The sequence below is a fragment of the Leptonotus elevatus genome, chromosome 6, assembly GCF_054856555.1.
Source record: "Leptonotus elevatus isolate MCC_2025b chromosome 6, RoL_Lele_1.0, whole genome shotgun sequence".
NCBI classification, from domain to species: domain Eukaryota; kingdom Metazoa; phylum Chordata; class Actinopteri; order Syngnathiformes; family Syngnathidae; genus Leptonotus; species Leptonotus elevatus.
Window position 1 is genome coordinate 19,422,808 of NC_141244.1, and position 18,555 is coordinate 19,441,362.

At 39.2% G+C, this 18,555-nt stretch overlaps 1 protein-coding gene and 1 long non-coding RNA gene across 5 annotated transcripts in view; one reads left to right on the top strand and one right to left on the bottom strand.

Annotated features, from left to right (window-relative positions):
• LOC147172544 (uncharacterized) overlaps positions 1-4,151 on the top strand; it is a 9,735-nt gene extending 5,584 nt beyond the window's left edge. For both annotated transcript variants that reach the window (XM_086077395.1, XM_086077396.1), the window contains 2 exons: positions 2,037-2,102; positions 3,400-4,151. In XM_086077395.1, the coding sequence (XP_085933521.1) occupies positions 2,037-2,102; positions 3,400-3,564 (231 nt within the window). In that variant the 3' untranslated portion in view covers positions 3,565-4,151. The remainder of the gene's footprint in view (positions 1-2,036; positions 2,103-3,399) is intronic.
• The window catches only part of LOC147172543 (uncharacterized), a 100,337-nt gene that overhangs the window by 59,724 nt on the left and 22,058 nt on the right, over positions 1-18,555 (bottom strand). For 2 of the 3 annotated variants that reach the window (XR_015095406.1, XR_015095407.1), the window contains exons 3-4: positions 15,427-15,650; positions 15,249-15,364 (exon numbers count right to left, since the gene is read on the bottom strand). This is a non-coding gene — a long non-coding RNA (uncharacterized LOC147172543). Of the gene's footprint in view, positions 1-14,971; positions 15,365-15,426; positions 15,651-18,555 lie in introns of those variants that run through there. The other variant, XR_015095405.1, reaches the window with a different exon arrangement.

Sequence of the window (18,555 nt, forward strand, 5' to 3'; positions counted from 1 at the left end):
ATACTCTGGTATGGACACTCTGAGGACTGTATTTTCTATTGATTGTTTCATTGTGAAAAATAGACGTCACCAATTTACACAAACCACTAGTGCTGACGGATTATTTATTTTTGAAATGGCAAATAAAATGTGTTTGCATTCACAATACTTTAACCTATTCATTGTTCTTTATGTACTGTAACTGTGTAAATGCACAGGTACAGTCGTGTTACTAAGAATTTAATTTTATATGTATTTTTCTCTTCATGTGTACCAGGTTTCAACTGAAGCACAACCTGAAGACATAGCTAAAGACATAGCTGTCACAGACCAAGTTGACCAGGTGACAAGATTTATTTTTGAATGTTGATGTTGAAATACATTTTTCAGAAGCAAGACGTTGCACAATTTATAAAAAAAAAAAAGATCTTGTCGCACGAATGGCTCATGCAATAGGTGAATTGCAAAGACATGCAACAAATGAATATTGGATTGTATACTTTAGTCTGATTTTGACCAATCAGAGACTACCTTAATTGCACATCACCATACGAGAACCGTATCGAGGGGCATTACTAACAAAAAATAACTTAATTGGATAAGATTAGATCACAATGAGCATGCTTATTTTTCCGCATTAACGTGTATTTTTTTTTCATTGGATTATAAAAATATATAGATATAGATAGATCTTTTTTTTTAGGTCCATGTCGAAATAATCTCCATCACTGTATAAAACACCCATGTCGCATGTTTTGTCAATACTGTGCAGCCCTCGCAGGTGCATAGTCCTCACAATGTCGTAGTTGTGAATAACTGACACTCTGAGGACAGTGTATTTACACACTGCGAATGTAAAATAAGTTTTCAGGGCTTGGAGTTACACATACAGTCCTCATAATTCATACTCTGGTCAGGTATGGACACTCTGAGGACTGTGTATTTTCTATTAATTGTTTCATTGTGAAAAATAGACATCACCAATTTACACTAACCATTAGTGCTGACGGATTATTTATTTTTGAAATGGCAAATAAAATGTGTTTGCATTCACAATACTTTAACCTATTCATTGTTCTGTATGTACTGTAACTGTGTAAATGCACAGGTACAGACTTGTGTGTTACTAAGAATTGAATTTTATATGTATTTTTCTCTTCATGTGTACCAGGTTTCAACTGAAGCACAACCTGAAGACATAACTGAAGACGTAGCTGTCACAGACCAAGTTGACCAGGTGACGAGATTTATTTTTGAATGTTGACGTTGAAATACATTTTTCAGAAGCAAGACGTTGGCACAATATATAAAAAAATATCTTGTCGCACGAATGGCTCATGCAATATGTGTATTGCAAAGACAAGCAACAAATGAATATTGGATTGTATACTTTAGTCTGACTTTGACCAATCAGAGACTACCTTAATTGCGCATCGCCATACGAGAAACGTATCGAGGGGCATTACTAACAAAAAATAACTTAATTGGATAAGATTAGATCACAATGAGCATGTTTATTTTTCCGGATTATCGTGTATTTTTTTTCATTGGATTATAAAAATATATAGCTATAGATAGATCCTTTTTTTTTAGGTCCATGTTCAATGTCGAAATAATCTCCATTACTGTATAAAACACCCATGTCGCATGTTTTGTCAATACTGTGCAGCCCTCACAGATACTTAGTCCTCACAATGTTATAGTTGTGAATAACTGACACTGAGGACAGTGTATTCATACACCGTGACTGTAAAATAAGTTTTGAGGGCTTGGAGTTATTATACAATTCATACTCTGGTCAGGTATGGATTCTCTGAGGACTGTGTATTTTCTTGTTTTTGTTTCATTGTGAAAAATAGACGTCACCAATTTACACAAACCTGTAGTGCAGAAGGATTTATTTATTTATTTTTGTAATGGCAAATAAAATGAGTTTGCATTTACAATACTTTAACCTATTAATTGTTCTGTATGTACTGTAACTGTGTAAATGCACAGGTACAGTCGTGTTACTAAGAATTGAATTTTATATGTATTTTTCTCTTCATGTGTACCAGGTTTCAACTGAAGCACAACCTGAAGACATAGCTGAAGACGTAGCTGTCACAGACCAAGTTGACCAGGTGACGAGATTTCTTTTTGAATATTGATGTTGAAATCAGTTTTCAGAAGCAAGACGTTAGGAGTGAAGAGTGTAGAGTAGATGCTAGGGCTGAACTATATAACTAACAAATATAATCACAACAATTTTTTATGCAATGTGTATTGCCAAGACGTTCAAAATATTGTATCCAACAATAAGCTTGTATGGGACTAAAATTCCTACAAGTCAACATTAAAAATATCTCAAATTGAAGATTTGTTGGCAGTTTGGTGATTTGGATTATGCACTGTAGTGATCTTTTGTTCCCATTAATTTATTTATGGTGGATTTTAGAGATGAACTCGCTATCAATTTTATTTTATTTTTTTAAACAGAAGTGTAAACATCAGGTAGTTAATTTACTTGTATCAAGCTTGGATAAATGTGCTTTATGTTTTGGACCTTTCGCTGCACTAGAATGGACTGGCATGATGGGTATTTTATCTTCTGTGTTATTTGTATCTGCAATGGATCTTTGTTTCACGCAACCAGAATTAATAGTGCAGGCATTTTCATTGAATGAATATAATTTAGTCAAGAGGATAAATTATGACCCATGTTTATACCTTTATCTTTAGTTGCAAGCAGCTAAATGTTGAGCAATTGTCTCAATCTTAACGACTGTCTGACTCGGTAAAATAGAAAAGTCTACTGTAACTGAAGGACTGTATCACACAATATCTGTTTTAGGGGCAATGCCATAGATTAAGCATATTAACTATCCCTCTTGTTAAATGCTTCATCTCATCTTTCGAATAAATGTGACTAGATTTATAATAATCTTTAGTATGTGCACAAACTTTAGGTTCTAAATGCTTTTCTAGTTTGCTCCAGCATCTGGCACATATCCCGTTTAAAAAAAATGCAAAACTGCTTGATGATGAAGACCTTTGGTAAATTAACTTTAGCACATTAGCCCATCAATGGCGGGAGCTACTTCTGCCGCGAGCGCTCGACACTTTTCTCAAGCTTCTACTTCGAGTGTAACATCACTAAGTAACAGCGAAGTAAAGCTAGTAAATATTTATGACCACCCGCCAAAATGAATTTTAACCCGCATATGGCAGGTTAATTTTAGAGCCACTGTATATATGCATAAGTATGTGTGCATCTACTGTATATATGGATATCATTGCTGTCCTGTGAAAAACACGTTTCCATTTTTAGGTCGCGGGCTGCTCTCCGGTAGCTCCTATGGTGGAAGTGTTTTTCACAGAACAGCGACAATATGTGTATGTATGTATGTATGTAATAATTGTTTTCGTTTAAAAAATTAGGTTGCTGATGTATCCAGTTCAAGTGAGGATTCGTTAGCAGAGGAATATGTTCCAGATTCTCACAGTACTTCGGACACTTCCTACATTGAACCTGTTTCAGAAATTCAGAAATCCGAAGGTATTTCAGGAATGAGCTATGAGAAAACTGCTCATCCTTTAAGATGAGAGGTAGTCATGTTTTAAAGAATAAAATGTTCAATGTTCACTGACTCTTTTGCATCTGGTTTCATGTCGAGCTTATCCATTACAAAGCTGTGTTTGACCTAGATAACCTGTTCACATAAGAAGCAGTTTTATTAACATACCAGTTTCAGTCTGTCCTAAAATTGTAAGTTGTAACATGAGCACCATGTTAAAACTTACAATTTTAGGACAGATCAGGTATGACTTTGCATTTCACAGTATTGTTATGTACAACAATGTGTCCTTATATCAGGTAAGTCATTACACATCAATGCCATTTTAGTTTGTGTAAAGTCAGAATGCCAGAACTTTCAAATCACTTCAGTGACATGGTTGCTGTGTGTTGTGTAAACTTTGTCCTTGTAATGTGAGTTGGTCCTCATAATTACCATTTTTGCAATGGGCGTGGCTTATTTAGGTCATTATCTATGTCCTCACAATTACGGATTTTTTCAGGTTTTTCTTTTTTTCGTGTGTTGAGTTTTTTCAAGTTTTGAAGTGAAATTCTCCTGGACAACCCCAAAAAAAAATTTTGGGTGCAAGTCCCATCTCTCTGGCATTAGCAGAAAGGGGTGTCCCTGTAATACACAATTAAACCGGTTTGGAAAAAATGTCCTCATAATACACAGAGGCAAGTATGCGTGTGTGTGTGTGTGTAATAAATTAAAGACAAGCTTTGTTTAGGAGTTGACAGAAATCCGCTTTAAACGACATCAAATATTACATTTTCCGTTCAGGTGCTCTCCGGCCTGTCACACTCGTTTTATTGTTTATTTCCAAACAGCCACTTTTATATTTACCGCTAACAAGCAGATGGTCGACTTGACTTATTTGTGTTTCTCAATGACCGATCAGATGCATGATGGGAAAAGCAATGAGCTGCTTGTCAGGGAAGAAAAGCTCATTCCCGCACGCATTCCCTTCATTGACTGCTGTTTTTTGGTCATTTTTTTGCGCTTATTATTGGCTGCCGCAGATGTTTTCCAGCCTTCTTGCCGACAAATTAACATCCTCACGCCGACAGGCTCGGGAAATTAACGACGTCAGAGTTGTTTACGGGAGCGGCTGAGCTGGTACTGTCAAAAGGTTCCCGACACTCGACTTTTTATGGCGTACGGTACGTGCAGGATGCAGATACGATGCCAAATAAAACGGAATGTACTGTATGTTTTGGGGATAAATTAACATCCTCATGCTAACAGGGTCAAGAAATTAACAACATCAGAGTTGTTTACGGCAGATGTATGTGTGGTACCCTCAAAATGTCCCTGACAGTCAAATTTTGCGGTTTTGCGTAGTACGGTACATTGCAGGATGCAGTTACGATAAATATTAATCGAGGCTGATTTCCTGTGTAAAGTTGATGTCAAATTTGACAAAATTTGACTTTCAATGTATTTGACTCTTGACTTCTACAGTTTGACGGTATACGGTACCGTACATGATGCAGTTAGAGTAACAGGTAAAACAGTACTGTTCAATATTTGTAAAAAAAATCTACATAAAAATTACAGTTGGAATTAACATCTTTGGTAAGGTTACTGAAACTCAACTTTTACAGTTTCACAGCACGGTCTGGTGCAGGATGCAGACGCCATGCAAGTAAAATCAAATGCTTGGAAAAATACCGACACGGTTGTTGTCGATGGTGAGGCTGGCTGCTAGAATCAAAGTTCCTGACACTCAAGTTTTGAAGTTTCACAGGATACGGTACAATGCGGGATGCAGGTACAATACCACAGACTCAGACAAAATCCACGCCAAAACCACCAACCTCAGAACTGTTAGTGATTCTCTTGTGTACTAGACTGTCAGGGCCTCTACTGGAATCTTGAAAAAGCGCATAGGTGCAAATAGGTGAGCACATTTTCAGTTTCCATTATGCTCTACGAATGGCGATTCACGCATGGGCAAGGATTTACTGGACATTTGAAGCATTTGCATTATTAAAAAAGTCGCCTTTGCTGATCCTGTCCCGATCATCCCAAAAATCCTGGTGACGTTTTACCACCTGTTGCTAATCGCTGGATGAACCCGTCACAACGGCAACGCTGATTCAAAGTAACTCGGGCAGGTGGGGGGTGGGGGGACAACCCTCAAGACCCTCCGGGAGTGGCGGCGCCATCGACTTCATGGATTTTTTTTCCTTACGTACTTAACAATTGATGCATTGTCACTTCCTGTTATTTACACTGGACTGATGGTGACGCAGGGCATCCGACGGGAGCTGGCGGCATGTGCGAAGTCTTTAATATTGTAACACAGACGCCACCTGCAGCCGGAGGCGGGAGAGCAGTCCCCCACTAACCCCCTCCATCCGCATGACAAGGGACTTATAGACGAATATATAATGAATAAAGTCCACCGTGCCATCCCACAGGACAGCCACGATGTTCACTTGACCTGCTTTAGCTTTCACTGCGCACCGCAATACACGCATCATTACCTCCCCCAAGGCAGCCTCAGTGGAGGGGATGGCGCACCATCAAGCGCCCATCTTGCACCCTTCATATAAAGCGTATGTCGAGATATATATATATATATTATTTAAAAAAATCTTGCACCCCAAAAATACTCCATATAAAAAACAAAAACTAATACTATTTTTTTAAATAAAAAATTGGGGGGAAAAAATTTGAAAAAAAAGTGAACCATAGTTAAGCAGTCATTCTTAAGTGTACCACAAGAGGGAACCCAAGTACCCCTAGTGGTACCTGTAGCACACTTTGAGAATCAGTACCTAATTAGAGATCATATTTATCGTTAAGCATAATCATGAAAGTAAAAACGACTCCACGACACTCAGTCCACGACACGACGAACAAACTTCACCTTTTGTCATTTTTGTGTCGCTTGCGATCAAAATGAGCGCGCCTGTCGCATTAATTGAAGACGACGGCGCGTTAAAGGAGTTCAGCACATATTAGCGAGGCGGCGCGGACCCGAGGCGAGCGGCTCATCTAAATGCAGACGCTGCGTTAAATCCATTAAAAATAACAAGACGGGGGAATAGACAAACAAGATTGACGTGCAGATAAAGAGCGGTAGCAAGAATAATGAAAAATCCTTTTATCGACGACACATCGAGGAGCCTCTTTAGGTGACGCTCGCTTTAATCCTGTTGCCGATTCTGCGCCACTATATTTATCTCCCCAAAAATGCGCGCCTTGACAAATTGCTATAGAGCCGCAATCCTATTAAGGCTCGCTGTACTGTCATTAATGCAGCGCAAGAGCGTTGATGTATTTTTAGAGCTTTGTTGAGACTCCTTTGTGAAGTCAATCAGCCACAAAATGGCAGGAAAGTGAATCGTTTTGAGTCGTTTTCAGACACTTGACAGCAGCAGCGGCGATTGCTCATGCCTGAATTGGTGTGGATCGTTTGACACACGGGTGGCGAAACTTGTGCGCTCAAGTTTGAGTTTTTGATTGAAACCAACAGATTGGCCTGGTCAGGCGTGGATTAGATAAATATTCTATAAGTGATTCAATTTAGTTTAAGTCAACTAAACAGTCATTTATGACACGAAGCCTTGACATCCTGATTTGAAACCCTAATCTTAGTTTAATGCTACTTTGAAACCATAACCCTTCTTTAAAACATTCATCTAAGATTAACACCCTAAATCCTAGTTTGAAACCCTACTTTGAAACTCTAACCCTAGTCTGAATCTAATTTGACACCTCAACCCTCGTTAGAATTCTTAATTTGAAACCTTTTTTCCTAGTTTGAAACCGAAGTACTAATTTGAAATCCTAATTTGAAACTTTATGCATATTTGAAAACTCTATATTGAAACCTCAAACCTAGTTCGAAACCCTAGTTTGAAACTGTAGCCCAATTTTAAAACCCTGGTTTGAAACACTAACCCTTGTTTGACACCCAAATTTGAAACCCCAACCCTTTTTTTAAAACACCAATTTGAAACCCTAACCCCATTTTGTAAACCTACTTTGAAACCCGAACCCTAGTCTGAAACTCCATTTCTAGTTTAAAAGCCTATTTCAAAACTAGTAATATTTGCTTTTAATAAAAAAATAACTTTAATAAAATGTAAAATAAATGAATAAAGTAAAAAAAAAAAAAAGATTATAAATTAATTGAAAACAATTAAGGTAATCAAAAGCAAATACAAAGAAAAAATATTTTAAAATAATATTTTTTTATTTAAAATTTTGGAATGAAAAAATACATAATTTGCGTTACAATTTAATGTTCACATTTTATTTATTTTTTACAAAAATTTAATAATTGGATAAATTAGAAAACGCTAAAAACAAAACAAATACAATTAAACTCAGATTTTTAGGATTAAAAATAAATAAATAAAGTTACAGTAAAGACCAATTTAATCAAATATATTAATAAAAAACGATATAGATATACATGTAATTCAAGTAATTTTTTTATGTACTGGTAGTGGCTTCAATATGCATGGGCCTCGTCCTCATTCCATCAGATATTTTATTTACACACACATACTTATTAGTTGTAATAGTGATTTAACAAAAGCAGAGACTTGTACGGAAGATTACAAGTGAGCTACAATTACTCCACACAATTGTGTACATCACCCCGTCCACGACATACGCAACCACGGCGACTGATCTCAGTTCAGATTCATCCCCGAACGCTCCGCCCAGCCGCAGGATTAGCGCGTGGGTAATAAAAGCGTGAATCCGCCGTCTATTGTGGGCCACAATGCAGCGCGGTGCGGCGAGCGTGCCAGGATGCTGCGGCCCTTTGACTGACTGCGGCACTTATTAGTATTAACCATCAGCCAGGCAGCAGATTGGCGTGCAAGCGCTGCACTGCAAAAATGAGAAATGAAGCAATTAGAGCGCTTCACATACATTATTTAGCTCTCATTAGCTTCCCGTGACGCCACCGCTGCTAAAAACGCCTTGGCCGGGCACAGGCAATTAGTAAAAATTAGCGGCAGAGGATTTGGCCTGGGTTCAGGCCACATGGCGGTCGAGATACCAGAGCGGGTGTCACGCGTGTCATTTGCACGTTTGGCCGACGAATAAAATACAATAATACCTCCCATGTTCGTGCTTCACTATTCACGCATTCATCTATTCATGTTTATTTTCTGTAGATACTAATCCCAGCTATTTGCAGTTTTTGTGTTCCTTTTGAAACATCCTAAAATACCTGAAGCTGGCACCAAACCCCTGTACATTGGAAGGATGTTAGCAAGGATGTTATAGCGAGCAAGAATTAACAAGTAAAACTCGTACTGAAACTACAACAAATGGTAGAAGATAAAGAATAATATGCCTGTGTCTAAATGTGTTGCTCTACTGTTTGCGTTCAAATATACATTCCTTCTAAAACCACAAATATCAATGCTAACGTTAGCATGTCAACAGTGCTTTGTTTGTTAGCATTAAGGTAACAGTCGAAGTACTGTATTTTGTCGTAGTGATGCTTATTTACATATTTCGTTTGACAGTAAACTTGAACTGGGAGTAGTATTAAACAGCTTGAAGCCTCTTTTTCATGATTTGTTTGGAGCATCACTGACTTCGTTTATTTTTTTAGTTAACCGCTTCTCTGCAGTGTGTATCTATTGTCACATGCAAAACAAAACAAAGCATTTAGTGTCACTAAAAGAGAAAATAACACAGAAAAAGAACCCAAACAGGTGCTGCATGCGTTAAGCTAACGCTAACGTGCAGCGGAGTAACGCCGGCTAATTATACAGCTGCGTATTACGGCATGCATGCTGATGAGCACGTATGCCCGTTGATTTCCTCTTATAATGCTGGCGTGTGTCATTAATGATTCGTTTTGGCATTTTTTTCACGCACCTGTGCTGCTGACGCGAGCGGCGAGCCGCACCATGTCGCCGCGCTTGCTCGCGTGGATTGACAACCACTTATTTACATTTCACATGATACATATCTCTTCTTTTAGCAACAAAATAAGCATTTTAGTCGATACACCTGCACCATCTAATGACGTTAAGTACAATAATTCAGCCGACAGCATGTTACAATGTATTTGTAACACTAACCAAACATCAACCACAATGTTAGCCCTAACCACAACCATTATCGCAAATTCGCAATCCTAACCCTTAACCAGAGTTGGTAGTAACTAGGAACCAACCAACCTTTTTTTTTTTTTGAGCCACGTGGGTGGGATCATTCCAATATTCCAAAAGGCCAGCCCCTCAGTGAAAAAGCCAGGTAGGTTGATATAAGACTGACCCCAGATGTCCAGACCCTCGGTAGTGCTCGGGAACAATGGATTGATCCTGGGTACAAAAGTTAGAAGGAACCCCCTCCTCCCCTGGGGCTTCAGGATTTGGAACCATGCAATGTGGAATCTTGGAACCCATTTTTTTCCCGGACTTGCTAATTATGGTGCGTGCACATTTCAGGGTTTTTTTCCTACGGGAATATCCTAGTCCTAACTTTACCCCTACCCGTTCTGACCTTAACCCCTTCCCCAAACATGCCCACTTTTTGGACACATTTACGTATGCTTAGAAATATAACTTAACCGTAAAAGCTTTCATTATAACTGATAAATTACTGACTAGCAGACGATCGCGTCACTCTTCCGACTTCCTGGCTTCGTTCGCCAGCGTTTGACAATGTCGCCCCCCTGCGGCATTTCTGGCTGTCAAACAAGCGCAAACAAAAAAAGTTTGTCCTTGAAATTCCACACCTGCGCCGGCTGGAGGCATGTTGTTTGTCCATTCTCCCTTTCCTCCTCCTCCTCCTCCTCCTCCTCCTCCATTTTCCTTTTCTTTTTCATCTTCTTCTTCCAGCATTGTTTGTCCTCATACACCAAAACTCTCAAATAGCTTCTTTTTTTCTTTTCTTTTTTTTACGTGTCGCCTCCCCGGAGGTGCGAGCTCGGCGGCAGGTGTGGAAAAGATAAAGATAAAAAAAAGAAGAAGAAGGTAACGAAAGCAAAATGGAGCAAGATCTCCCACTCATCCATGTGAATTTATGCTGGAGTGCTGCTTAGCTTCTTAGCGATGTAAATGCATGCCGATGACAATATGGCGCACAAACTTTTTCCACAGTTAATTGTTTGGCAAATGATGATAAAAACGTGAGAAAGTGCTGTGAGCGCCATCCAGGATTGCCGCTTCAAACGTTCTACTTCCCTGTCAGGTACAAAAAAAAAAAGACATTATTGTACTTTTAGGGGTTTTATAATGTCTAGTCCCTAAGGGGGTGCCCTCAAAAACTTTAAAATACACTACCTCTACTTTTTTAGGCCGAAAAAACAAGGCAAATATTTACATTAAATTCCCAACCAATTGTTTCTTATGATTTATACATTTATTTATTTGTTTTTATCATAATTTGTTTTTTGATAGAGTTATGTCATGTTTTACTACAAATGAGTTATGTTGATGACTAGTTGTCATTATTTTACATGCTGGTAAAATAAATGTATCATATTTATGCCACAGATCATAATGAATTGTGTGTATTTATTTGACCAGGCACCACCGGTTCAAGAAATTACTTTTATCCACATCCACTTTAACGTATTAAGTGTTGTAACACTCAAGACGAGTCTCAAGACCACAACCTACGGGCCTCAATCTGGTCTCGGGCTGGCGGGAGCCATGATTTTCCGTAAAGACCAGTCAAGAACAGAACTGATCTGCTATTCTTCAATTTAGTCGGTTTGTTCTTCTTTTTTACTGATTTTTATGATCTTGGTCTTGTCACAGTCTCGGCTTGTCACGGTTTAGGTCTCCACTCCCAAAAGTCTTGGTCTTGGGTAGTGTGGTCATGAGCACAACACAATACTAATCTAAGTGAGTACTAGTGTTAATTTTGTCACCGAAAACAAAAAACAAAAAAATATTAATTCGTCAACTCACATTTTTCACTGGACTAAATCTAGAATAGACTGGACTAAAACCCTCATTAATAAACAATAACTGGTACTAAATCAGGATACATATTCATCAACTAATGAAGATGAGACAAAAATGTTCTTCACTTATAATAAAAACCGAACTAAAATCTATGGACATTTTAGTTCATGAACAAAAACGAGATTACAATTATATCTTGTAAAATCTTGTCTCTGCTAATCTGTCACTGTGACACTGTCATTTGACACACAGTGACCCCCCCCCCCCCCCTTCCCATTTAAATCTGCAGCTAGCGAGTGCAAAATGCAAAAACACATGGGACAGACAGGTGGATTCACGGGGAACGGCTAAAAAAATAAATAAAAATTAGGGTTATAAGGTAACATTAATCCAACGGCTATAACGGTCCAACACAAATGTTAATCCGACCGCTAATTAAGGCTGGCTAATTTACTAGCTCATAGCACAAAGCCATAGTAGCCACTTGTTGACATACTGTAATTGTGTGTCAAGTTGTTTTTCATCAAAAAGATGAGAACATTTTATGTGAAATAGTTTTACATCTGGAATGTTCAACATAATCTGCTGACAAAAAATATACAGGGGTGAAATGATTGTCCTGACTAAAACTAGACTAAAACGTTGACAGTTTTTGTTCACTAAACTAGATGAATAAAATTATGTTTTCTTGGACTATAATAAAGACCTAAAATTTGATTTATAGTCGACTAAAAAGGACTAAATAAAAACCGGATGAGGTTGACTATGTTAAAAACTAACAAGCGTGATTGAAACTGGACTAAAACTGAGACTAAATCTAAAAATGGCTGATAATTGGGATACACCCCTCAAGTTTCTTGGATGTTTAATAATATCTTGTCCTGGGACAAGACTGAGAGGAAATGACTCTTTGACACAATGAAAAGTAGTCAATCTGCACCTTAAATAACAGTGTAAATGTATTGGTCCCTCCAAATAACTCAAATACAGCCATTATTAGCTAAACCCCTGGCAACAAAAGTGAGTACACCCTTTAAGTGAAAATGCCGAAATTGAGCACATTTTAGCCATTTTTTTTCCTCCCCAGTGTCATGTGACTTGTTAGTGTTACAAGGTCTCAGGTGTGGACAGGTCGCAGATGTGTTGAATCTGGTATTATTTGATGCTGGGTGTAATGAAATTTAATCATGCTTAGCATATGCAGAATGCGGTTTGCTTTGTTTAGTTAATTTTTTTTTTCAGCTATCATTTTGGGGAAATAGGGGTTTAATAACAAATATGAAGTTGGATAATTATGTCTGAAAACTATGTATAAATGTCAAATATTTACCGTTTCCAAAAAATTATAAATATATCCATCCGTTTACCTTCTTCAGCTTATCCAGAGTAGGGCCAGTAAAATTTAATTAAAAAAAAAAAAGAAAGAAGAAAATACTACACCAGGCTCTCTGAAGTGGTCGCAGGCCCCAAAAACCCTAGGCCTTGGGCCAGCTCTGTTCATACTATATGGACTTCGGCTAGCACGCGTGCGCATGCGTGATTCCCATGGCGAGTACAGTACGCCCTCATTCTCGCGAGTGGCGTCTTCAAGTGGAGATCCCGCAAATAGAAACAAGGAGTGACGAAAACGCACACGGGGAGGGACGTCAACAATTAGCGGGCGTGAAGCCGACGCCGGAATTAGCATGCGGGGCTGATAAATATGCATGTAAAGACGCTCCCCCAGGGGGGAGGAACATCTTTGATTGATAGCTGTGCAATTGAAGGATGTGTAAATGCACTGGCTGGCTGGCTTGCAGCACTTGTTAAAAGTTTGAGCAACTTTATAATCCCTCACGCCACATCTGCTCGCCGCCTGTGAAACGTCATTAAATTATTACCGGCAGCTGGCCGCCAAGCCAAGCTAACGCCGCTGCTTCTTATCCGAATGCTCCCTGATTTACGCCACATTGCTAGCAGAATAAATGATTATTTTATACATGCGTTAAATAAACGCCTTACCCTGCATAATTCATGAGGTTTATGCGCTTTATGCATTATTATACTTTTTTTTCTTAACATATAAGGCTGGATGGTTGATTGTGGTTAGCAGGTAGCTTCACAGTCCTGAGGTTCTCGGCTTGAATCTGAACTCTGGCCTACTGAGTTGGCAGGTTCTAACCGTGCTTGTGTGAGGTTTCCTCTGCTTTTATGTTTGGAAAGTTGGGCAGCACGGTTTCCTAGTGGTTAGCTCATCTGCCACACAGTTCTAAACAGGGATTTTTCATGATATTTAGCTTTTATTTGGGTTTGACTTTTGGTTTTTAAATTCAGTTTGAATTTCTTATTAAAGCAAGTTTGTTATTTTTTATTAGTTTTTAATTATTTAATCTGAAAAGTTTAATTTGTTTGCTTTTTATTAGTTTTAGTTTTATATATATATATATATATGTTGTATTTGTCGAATGAAAGTAAAAAAAAAAAATCACAAATTATTGTGTTAAAAGGTAAACTACAATTCTCAAATAACTATTATGACATTTCTTCTTCTGTACAGATGTGCAGCAAAACAAAAATAATTACATTTAAAATGAACCCTGAATGATCATGTTGACGAAAATTAAAACAAAGGACATTTTTGCTATCATTTTAGTTTTATAAATGTAAAATGTAGTCTCAGTTGTCATGTTTTTAAATTATTTTTTTGTTTTTATTTTATTTTGTTAAAAATGCTTTGTTTTGGGTTTTTTAGTGTTCATTTTTTTTCCCGTTTCAATAACCTTCATTCTGAGTTTCAGGGTTCAAATCTGGCCCTGGCCTTCTTGTGTGACATTTTCTCCTGGTACTGGTACTATGCCTTCCTCCCACACTATAAAAACATGCATTTTAGCTTCCGTGATTACTCTTAATTGTCCATAGTCGTGAATGTGAGTATAAATAAAAAAAATTGTCTGTACATGATGTGCGATTGGCTGGCGACCAGTCCAGGGTGTGCACCATTTCATGCGCTAAAAGTAAACTGGGATAAAACAAGCGCTATAGAAAAGTGAAGGGATGGATGTACTGTATAATTGACATATTATAAAGTTTGCCCAACTGCCAATAATGTGACATGTTGACGGCAGGCAGGCTCACTGGAAAGACTTGCAGCGCCACCTAATGTCAACATGAGGAAAAAATATACACTGCACTAGTGCACGGGCAATAAAGTGTTGTGTTGTTATGTGACAGGGCCGCATTCTCAGTGCTGCATCCTCCCGCGGGTGTCACTGCACACTGAGGGGGCGACCATATTAAACACCAAATAAAAAAAGGAGTGTGAGAGTGAATGCCTGTGCGAGCGTGCATGCAAGCATGTGTGTGTGGCAAACTCCCAGGGGGGATTCTTTTCATTTAGCCGCTGCCATCGCTTTATCTGCCTTCAATTTATTTGACACACTAATTTGATAGTCACACTTGAGTTTCACTATAATAAAATAATAATTCAAATGTATATTGTGCTTGCAATAATTATATAAAAAAATCATAAATGCTTTTAATACTTTTTTAACTTTAAAGAGAATTATGAGATGCCATTTTTCAAATTAAGGTAACAATTACTACTAATTCTAATTGTATTAATAATAGTAATATAAGTAGTTTAAATTTTTGCACATGTAACAATAACATGAAAGCATAATTATAATCAACAGCTGATAAAAAAAAACAACAACTTAGTATCGGTACATACAATACTTATCTACAAACACAATTTTTACGTGCATCATATTTAGACCTTTTTATTCATTAATAAAATACACATACTAACAAAAACTAGAGCTGCACACACCTTTGAATGGGGCTTTGCACTCCTGTCCTGGAGTTCCCAAGGGCTCTAGAAGTTGTGGAGCTGTCTTGGTGGAACATCCTATGGACATCAGGTGCAGTGCCTCTGAATTGGCAGACCTGAGGGGTGGACCCCATTAAAAAAAAAGGGTGTGTTCCAACTGCAGTGGTATCACACTGACCTTTGGTATGGTCTTTTCGGGGGTAACGGCGAGAAGGGTTTGTTGGGAAGTTTAATCTCGGATTCCGGAGTAGCAGGTTTTGGTTCTGGCAGAGGAATAGTGGACTAGCTCAGGGGTGGGCACACTCTGTCTTCGAGGGCTGGAGTCCTGCAGGTTTTGAATGTTTCCCTTTTCCAACACAGCTGATATATGATCAGCTCTTCAGCAAGCTCTGCATAATGATCCTGTTGATTGGAGAGTGCATGTAAGTTTATCCAACCAGTCTACCTCATGTGTTGTGTAAACATCCATCCATCCATTTTCTTAACCGCTTGTCCTCACAAGGGTCGCGGGGGTGCTGGAGCCTATCCCAGCTGGCTTCGGGCAGTAGGCGGGGTACACCCTGAACTGGTTGCCAGCCAATCGCAGGGCACACGGGGACGAACAACCATCACACTCACAATCACACCTAAGGACAATTTAGAGTGTTCAATTAACATGCCATGCATGTCTTTGGAATGTGGGAGGAAACCGGAGTACCCGGAGAAAACCCACGCAATCACGGGGAGAACATGCAAACTCCACCCAGGAAGGCCGAAGCCCGGACTCAATCTCACGTCCTCTGCATTGGGAGGCGGACGTGCTAACCAGTCACCCCCGTGCCGCCCCGTTTTGTAAACATGTAGAAGGCATTCAAGATGCCTCTCTGGGAGTTCTGTATGGAACTTCGAAAGTATGGGGTAGCAGACCCCCTGATACAGGCTGTTCAGTTACCGTACGACCAGGGTCAGAGTTTGGTTCACACTGCCAGAAGTAAGTCAGATTCATTTCCAGTGAGCGTTGGACTCTTCCTTCCAATTCTGTTCATAAGCCTTATGGACGGAATTTGCAGCCGCAGCAGAGACATTAAGGGTGTAAAGTTAGGTGACCTCAGTATCACGTCTTTGCTTTTCACAAACGATGAGGCTTCTTCAAGCCGCGATCTTCAACTCTCACTCTAGCGGTTCGCAGCTGAGTGCAGAGCATTCCAAATATGAGCCCATGGCACTCCTGCAAGTACAGTTTAAGTAGCTTCGGGTCTTGATCACGAGTGAGGGGAGAATGGAGCGGGAATACAACAGGAGTAACAACAGGTGTTGCGTCTACAATGATCCAGTCTTTGTATAGATCTGTCATGGTGAAGAAGGAGCTAAGCCGAAAGGCAAAGCTCTCAATTTACTGGTTGATCTACTGCACGTTCAAACCCTCACCTATGGTCAGAAGTTGCGGATCATGACTGAAAGAACAAGAACAAATGGCCAAAATGAGATTCCTCTGCAGAGTGTTCAAGCTTCCCTCAGAGATAAGGTGGAAAGCTCGGTCATCCGAGAGGGGCTCAAAGTAGAGCCGCTGTGCCCGCGCAATGAGATGAGCCAGATGAGGTGGCTCAGGCATCTAATTAGGATGACTCCTGGACACCTCTCGGGTGAGGTGTTCCAGGCACATCGTAATGTGAGAAGGCCCTGGGGACGACCCAGGACATGCTGGAGAGACTATGTCTCCCGGCTGGTCTAGGATTCCCCCAGAAGACCTGGACGGAGTGGCTGGGGAGATGGAAGTTTGGGCTTCTTTAATAAACTTGTTGCCCCCGCAACCCGACGTCGGTAAATCTCAAGAATACATTTACATGAATACTTCTAAACCTGAGCATAATCCATTTTTTAAATAGCAAAGTTTATTAACAATGTCATATACAGTAGATTGTATAAATGCTTTGAAGTTCATTTTGTCAAGGCACTTCTTACAGCGTTAAACACACATACTGACATACTGACATACACACATACACACGCGCACACAAATGTATTTCTGTGTGCGTGTATCTTTGTCTTCCGGCCCTGCTGTTTTCTCCTGATAATTCCTAATGTCCGCATTCTTCTGTTGTGAAGTTGATCCTCCGTCTTTGTAGAAACACACACCGCCAGCCAGCGCCTCTGTTCCGCTGCCCGCGGAGTGGCCAGGCAATTAGTGGGATTCAAACGCATGTGGGTATAGCTCGCAGACCACCCGTATCTCTTGCTATGGTCCTGTAAAGCTCCGGATATTCCTCCGCAGCAGCCCGTATTGCTTACTATGGACTTGTATTGCTCAGATATAGCTTGTTCGCCGCCCATATCACTCACTACAAGCCTGTATCGCTCTGATATCATGCGGTGGCTGCTTTTATATATTAACTTGTATCATTCGCTGACTGCCTGTATAACTTTCTGCACTAGGATCACTAACCGTGTGCCGGTCCCATTCGCTATTGGCTTGTATCGATTGCTATTGACTTGTATCTCTTGTTTGCATGTGTTGCTACTATTTGTGAAAATAGAAATTGTTTAAAGGTTTATAAGTTCCGCAATATTGACGCTAGTTTCGTTAGCCTGGCTACGGCGTGTTGCATTGTGTGTTGGCATTAAGCTAGCAGATTTTCATAAGGCAACGTAATGTGGTTTGGTTAAATACATTTTTTTTTTTTTACATTAGATAGTGAGTTGAGGCATTGTTATATTTAAATGACTTTTAACTGTTGTTTTAATGAGCTGATGTTACAACGATTAATTAAAAGTATTTTGAGTAACTGAAAAAAATACAAATAAAAATGGTCCAATGCATTTATTATAAGACACTTTTTAAATTTAAATTCAAGCATTTTTCATCATCCAGACGCTTGTGAGTACATTTGTCCCCTTTTTGTTTGCCTTCCAAACAAACAGATGTGACATGATAACCTACACACGGTGAATGTATTTTTTTAAAAACTATTTTACGGTCATTTTTCAGTTTTTTCCTTGAATACGTGCCTAAAAAGAAGAAAAAGCAACGTGTCTGGAAATAATTAGCCAACACTGCGGTGTCTAGCAGCATATGGCGAGGTCACGCGGCAAAGGAGGGGCTTGTCAATCATCTATCTGCAGATGTATGGAAATCAACGACACAACTGGCGGCGACTCATCAAGTCGCTGTCACACGGTTATACTTTTACAAAACAATTCAAACTTCAAGAGTTATTTCTAGAAACCCTGTACACTTATTTAGCCACGTGTACAGAATATGCTAGCATACTGTAACTAGCTTGATAAGCGCATAGCAAGTGACACAGCTGACTTTTAAAGGAAAAGCTTG